Source organism: Triticum dicoccoides, chromosome 1B (genome assembly GCF_002162155.2).
Source record: "Triticum dicoccoides isolate Atlit2015 ecotype Zavitan chromosome 1B, WEW_v2.0, whole genome shotgun sequence".
Classification (NCBI taxonomy): domain Eukaryota; kingdom Viridiplantae; phylum Streptophyta; class Magnoliopsida; order Poales; family Poaceae; genus Triticum; species Triticum dicoccoides.
In genome coordinates this window covers 504,017,538-504,024,690 of record NC_041381.1, presented here as the reverse complement: position 1 = coordinate 504,024,690, position 7,153 = coordinate 504,017,538, and the positions used below count along the sequence as shown (strand labels likewise).

The 7,153-nt window shown below is 40.9% G+C and overlaps 1 protein-coding gene across 1 annotated transcript; it reads left to right on the top strand.

The window, feature by feature from the left end:
• Positions 1–258: 258 nt before the first annotated feature.
• On the top strand, positions 259–2,675 carry LOC119344926 (phospholipase A1-II 7-like). Its single transcript, XM_037615210.1, has 2 exons — positions 259–1,048; positions 1,823–2,675. The coding sequence occupies exons 1-2, from the start codon at positions 341–343 to the stop codon at positions 2,417–2,419; spliced, it is 1,305 nt and encodes a 434-aa protein (XP_037471107.1). The 5' UTR covers positions 259–340; the 3' UTR covers positions 2,420–2,675.
• The last annotated feature ends 4,478 nt before the right edge of the window (positions 2,676–7,153 follow it).

Here is a 7,153-nt window from a genome sequence, read left to right as displayed (position 1 = left end):
AAAAAAATAACTTTTGAGCCCGGTGATTCCTTAAAAAAGATATGCCAGTAAGCATGCATGGATCTAAGGGCAAAAGGAATCGTCACTTACTTCTAAGGAAAAGATATCTTTCTGAATAAATTCCGAGTAAATTTACAGTCCAGTGGTTGGCAGCAAAACTGGGAAGAAATGAAATAATATTGGAGGTCACATGGGTTCTCGCGGAAACGTCCTATAAGTAGACGCCCAAGCTGAAGCAAAGAGGCCTCAACACTAGCAAGAGAGTGTAGCCAACAGAGCCAAACCCACTGGTACGCAGCCGATCGGTCGATAAGGTCCCTCGAATTAACACCCGCTCGACATGTCGTTCCTCCCGATTCCGCTGCCAATCGTTGGAGACATAGCCAGCAGGCTGCACGGCCAAGAGAAACCGCGCGGCGAGGACACGACGTCGTCGGCGCCGGCGCCTGTCCTCGGAACCGTGGCCAGCAGGTGGCGCGAGCTCCACGGCGAGAACTCGTGGAAGGGCCTCCTGGACCCTCTGGACCCGCACCTCCGCGCCAGCATCATCTCCTACGGCGAGATGGTGCAGGCCGCCTACGACGCGTTCAACACCGAGAGGCGCTCCCCGCACTGCGGCGCGTGCTTCTACGGCTACGAGGACCTGCTCGCCGGCGTGGGGGTGCCCCACCACGGCAACAACTACGAGGTCACCAAGTTCATCTACGCCACCTCGTCGCTGCCACTCCCCAGCTCCTTCCTCCTGCTGCCGCTGCCGTCGCTGCCGGACGTCTGGAGCCGAGAGTCCAACTGGATGGGGTACGTGGCCGTGGCCACGGACGAGGGCGCCGCCGCGCTCGGCAGGCGCGACATCGTTGTGGCGTGGCGCGGCACCGTCCAGAACATGGAGTGGGTCAACGACCTCGACTTCGCGCCCGTGCCCGCCGGGCCCGTGCTGGGCTCCGCGGCGAGCCAGCACCGCCTTGCCGTGGTGCACCATGGGTTCCTGTCCATGTACACGTCAAGCAACAAGAGCTCCGAGTTCACCAAGACCAGCGCCAGAGATCAGGTAAAGTACCGTGCCACAGCGACTAATAAATAGGGCTTTGGTACGTCTAGTCGATCTAACCGGACATTAGTACTCCCACAATTCCAGTTCTAACATAAAAAATGACAACGGCTTACCTACAATAATCTAAACAATGACTATACTGAAGAAGCAAAGCGATTGACTATACTGAAGCAAGGCGACGGTCTAGATAGCCACAGGAAGTCACTGTGATGTTCCCAAGATAAGTTAAATCTTGTGAAGATAAAAAAGAATGTCTTATCTTGAGGCTCAGGGCCTCATCTATCATTCGATCATGTCCTTTTCTTTCGTAAAAATCCCCACACTCTATGAGCGCGTCAGATAATTGAACCCTTCAAAAATGGCACGGTAGCGAGTTAACACAACGGTCCAAAATGGGCTGCACTTATTCAGGTATGGGTTACCCATAATGGGTAGGTGCTATTGTGCGATGGAGCAGCCTCAGCTTTGACAAGCTCGGGGGTAGCGTGTTAATAGTCGTTATCCAAATTATAAATTTACCCATCCATCAACGAAAGCGATGCCGGCGCTGCTGGTTGTTGAGAGTGTATGTTTGCCCAAAAAAAGACCTACCCTATATTTCTGAGCCGATTAAAAATTCTTATTTCTGTAACTTGAGTAGTTGCACATTTACATTCCATGCAACTTGGTTGATTAGAACAAGCTAATTATTTTTTAGCGTCCTAAGGAATATCACACATGATAATTATCTAATTAGTTGATTATTAACCATGCATGTAAACATACAAGCAGGTTGTCAAGGAGGTCAGGAGGCTCGTGGAGCTGTACAAGGACGAGGAGGTCAGCATCACCGTTTGCGGCCACAGCCTTGGTGCGTCGGTCGCCACCCTGAACGCCGTTGACCTGGTGTCTAGCGGCATCAACAAACCTGAGGGCTCCACTAAGTCGTTCCATGTGACTGCTATCGTGTTCGCGAGCCCTCACGTCGGATGCCGCTTCTTTAGGTCGGCGTTCAACTCATTTCCAGACCTGAAGGCATTACATGTGCAGAACGCTGGTGACGTCGTGCCCATGTACCCACCTCTGGGATATGTGGATGTGGCCGTGGAGCTTACCATAAGAACAATACGATCTCCGTACATCCGTAAGCCGGCCACAGTGGGGACGCTCCACAATCTTGAGTGCTACCTACACGGAGTGGCCGGGGAGCAAGGCAGTGCCGGAGGGTTCAAGCTAGAGGTGGACCGTGACATATCACTAGTGAACAAGGGCGCCGACGCTCTCACTGACGAGCACCCGGTGCCGGCGTGTTGGTGGGTCCCTAGACACAAGTTTATGGTCAAGGGGGAAGATGGGCGATGGACGCTCCAGGACTTCAAGCACATCTGAGTTACTCACATCGGCCACTGAGAGGACATTAGACCTTGATGTGATTCACGACACCGTACTCGTTACAAGGTTCGAAATAACGGCTACGGTTTGTCAACCGTTCCTAGTATCTTTCCCTTTTTATGCAAAATAAGTGAGTGTTTTCAAAATACAATATGTGTGACACATGAATATGATGAAACAACTTCCCCTCAATAGTTTCTTCCAAAATAAACTATGCTCGACACATGAATATGATGAAACCACTTCACCTCGACAATTCCTTTGGCATTATTCATGCCAAAATTGTTGATCACGTCCTTGGTGTACTTGGTTTGAGAGATGAAGGTGCCTTCATCTGTTTGCTTGATTTGAAGTTCCAGGAAGTACGTCGGCTTGTCCATCATCAACATTTCAAACTTTCTTTCTATGAATTTACCAAATTACCCTTTGCTAAACGTACACAAAAAGAGTTCACCATTGATTAAGTTTCCTAATGAAGAGGGTTGAGTCAATTATACCAGTCTGAACTTTTTTAACAAGGAATCTCTGCAAGCACTCATACCATGGCTTGTTTGAGTTTGTAAAAAGCCTTGTGGAGTTTATAGCAAGGCTGGACAACTTAGAGTTTTCAAAACCAGGAGGTTGTTTAACATAGACCAACTTTTTGATTTTACCATTTAAGAAAACACTTTAAACGTCCATTTGATGGAGAGTTATATCGTGGTGACTAACATAAGCAAGAAGAATACTAATAGATTGAAGGCATGCCACGAGAGCATATGCCGCATAGTCTAACACTTCAATTTGGGTGTGCCCTTGAGCCATGAGGCTGTGAAGATTGTCGAAGTGTTCTATCCTCTCCATGAGATGGTTGCATGGTACTTATTCATAGGATGTGGCTTATCCCCTAGGTTGCACACACGATTTTCTCTACATGCGTGATTAGCATGTTGTTGGGAAAATAAAAAAGATTACATCAATATCGTATGCTAAAAACATACCATACTAACTCTTGGGCTTATTCCGGAAACCTGTGGAACCTAGATAATATCTCCTACAATCCTCCTCCCTCTTAATCTCAACTTAACCAAGTTGAGATTAAACTTGAACTCTTCTAAGTTCCTTGTGGGTGATACCTTGGTAAATCAATCTACGTTATCATCCTTCGAATGGATGAATCAATGTCCCATTGTTTGATAGCTACTTGTCTCTCACAAAGTGGAAGTCTATTTCAGTATCTTTGGTTCTAGCACGAAAAAACTAGATGAATCAATATGATCATGTAAAATAAAATATTCACTTATTGTAATAAATGTTCATTTGATTTGAAGAAGTGTTCACATCCAAAAAATGCTGAACTATTTGTCCAAAATATTTATTTATATTGCTAAAAAAATTAAAAAGGAAAAACAAAAAATGTAGAAATAAAAAAGGAAAAATATATAAGGAGGGAAAACCTACTACGTGAAAAAACCACAAACTATGGAAAAACCTCACACCCCAACAATTCAAAAAGGCTACAAACTACATTTGTGGGTGTTCCTATTCCACGCTTTAGATGTGGAAATGCAGCTAATACACTCACATGGGTTGGCCCATGAATTTATCGCTTGCTCGGCTGCCTCGTTCTGCTTGTTGGCTTTGTTTTTTTCACGCGCTCTTTTGCTAGAGGTTTAGGAAATTAATGACTACTGTTTTATACTATTTTTTAAAATGTATATGAAATCAAAAACTGTTTATGAGTTTTTTCGAAAAGGTTCCTCAATTTAAAAGATGTTCGAGAATCCACGGTTCATGAACTATAATGTTTACAATTTCAAAAATGTTCATAATTTTTAAAACATACTTAAAAATACTATTAATAAAATTAGTAAAAATTTACCATCAATTTTTAAAGTTTTAGTGGAATTAAATTTTGATCATAAATTTTCAAAAATACTCATGAATTTATAGAAGTTCAAGCAAATTTTAATGTGAACAAATTTAAAATAAAAGTAGGATAAAAGAAAGAAATACGAAAATAAGAAACCTAGAGATCAAATCTTCCAACGAGTAGAGAAAGTGCATGTAAAAAAACGCCAATAAGTGCCCATACTAAAAATCGATATATAAAACTAACCAAAGCGAACGCTCTGTGCTCCCATCATTATCTTATTGGGCCAGGTCGTTACTGTTACTAATTACGCCCAAAATAGACTATTACACGCAACGAGCGGGGAAGGGAGCTCCTATTGGACGCTCTGTGCGTCGAAATGTCGCCCAGACGCGAAGTACACCGCTATTTGGGCCGGCTTGACAAGCAACTATAGCGGCTGCTGAAAAAGAGAGAAGTGCATATTTCAACCCCGAACTCTTGGCCTAGTCTAATTTACAACCCCGAACTTTAATACCGTCTAAACTACAACCCCCAACTCTCAAAACCAGTCAGGATTCAACCTTTCTCTACCGTTTCACAAGGTTGACCGGTTTTGACCCGCTGACTGGGTGAACAGTAAGTTTTTCATTTGATGAACAGTAATTTCAAAAAAGTTACAAGGTTTTTTAGCTTGTTTCGCTATTTGAGTAGCACTCAGCAAAAAAGACAGATGTGGGGTCTATGACACATGTAACTGTTCATGCACTGTTCGGGCTGATTTTGCTTTTTTAGCTGAGCTACTCAGAAGTCCGAACGCGATGAAAATTGGCACGGACCTCACGCATTGTTACATCTTCCATGCAAAAAATATTCGGATTTTTTTGAAGTTTTGGTATTTTTTTGAATTTACTGTTTAGCCAGTGAAAAAATTAAAATTATTTTTTGAAATTTTACTTTTGTTCCACTTAGTATTTTTTTGAATTTATTGTTCACCTTGTGGAAAAAATGAAATTATTTTTTGATTTCTTTTCAACTTTATTTTTATTTTATTTTAATTTACTGTTCACTAGTCAATGGGTCAAAACCGGTCAACAGAGGGAGAAGGGTTGAATCCTGACCGGTTTTGAGATTTGGTGGTTGTAGTTTAGACGGTATTGGAGTTCAGGGTTGTAAATTAGACTAGGGCAAAAGTTCAGGGTTGAAATATGCACTTCTCTCGCTGAAAAACTATAGTGAACCCGCACTGTAGCAACACGATCACTATAGCAACCAGTCTTTGCCTGAAAAAAACTATAACAACCAGTCTTTTAGACATTTCAGACATTTTTTATGTACGAATTTTTAATATAAAAGCGAATTTGAAAATACAAACAATTTTGAAAGTTCTGAATGTTTTTTGAAAACGTGGACTTTTCTTGAAAACACAAACATTTTTAAAATTACCTAAAATTTTCTGGAAATGAACACACTTATTGAATTTCAGCAGAAAATTTGAAAATGGGAATAATTTTGAAAACATGAACATATTTTAAAATTCCCTACCATTTTCTGAAAATTCCTTAGCATATTGTGAAACACAAACATGTTTAAATTTGTGAACAATTTTTTTAAATAGGAATATTCTTGAAATTCCAAATAGTATTTGAAACACGAATATTATTCAAAATTATCAAACAATTTTGAAAACACGAACATAATTTGAAATTCCGAACAATATTTGAAATTTTCAACAATTTTTTAGACACGGAACTTTTTGGAAACCAGGGAAAGGAACAACAGGGAAAATAAAAAATGGAAAATCAATGAAAACCACACCGGAACTTTGTGAAAGCTTCCCAAAACCGATGAACTAATGTACATCTAAATGGACCCTCCGAGTTTCTTGTGCAATTGCCAGCCGCGTCAAATATGAAACGTTAGGTGGAACTGGATTTTTCATACAATAGCGGGCTGCATGGGCTTAATCTTATTTATTATGTGGGCTTTTAGTCAAGAGCCTTGTGCCTGGATCTGCCCCTGAACACGGGCTTTTCACTAAATTAGAGAGCTCCCCTAAAAAAAGTTAATTAGGAGCTCCAAATTGGGGCCTTTAACGCCAACCAAAGGGGATCTGGCGCACAGTTCGGTACAGGCTGGCCTCACTGACAATTGACCGTTCACACTAGGAGTTGACTGCGTTTGCTCAAAAAAAAGTGGGAGGTGATAGCTGACATGGCCATTGACTGGTGAGAACGAAAAAAACCCACTAATTTAAATTTTTTATAATTTGGAAAAATTTCATGAATCCGAGAAAAGTTCACGAAATTGAGAAAAAAGTTCACAAATTTGAAAAAAAAGATAATGAATTTGAAAGAAGATCGGAAATATAAAAAAATATTTAAATCTAGAAAAAAGTTCATTGATTTTGAAAAAAAAGTTTATAAAAACTGGAAAACAAATTAATAGTCTAAAAAAGTTCATCAAATTTGAAAAAGTTCACAAATGAAAAACGTTTCATCAATTTCGAAAAAAATCACAAATTATAGGGAGTTCATTGATTTTGGTAAAAACTTCTTGAATTTGAAACGAAACATCAATTTTGAAAAAAACTTCATGGATTTTGGGGAAAAATCACCGATTTTCAAGAAAAAGTTCGTGAATTTGAAAAATAAAAAAGCATAGACAAAAAAGGGAAAAATGGACAGAGAAAAAAAGAAATAATAAAAGAGAAACAAGAACAGAAGGAGGAAGAAAAGACAAAATGATGTATGAATCACAATTGGTGATGTTTCCGGGGTTCCGGGTGGTTATCACGGCTTGCACTGAACTGGACGTCGTGGTTTTTGAATCACACGTTGCTCGCATTTTTTTGCAGTTTAAAAAACAGAAAAAGAAAGTGAAATGGGCTGGCCTAGAAC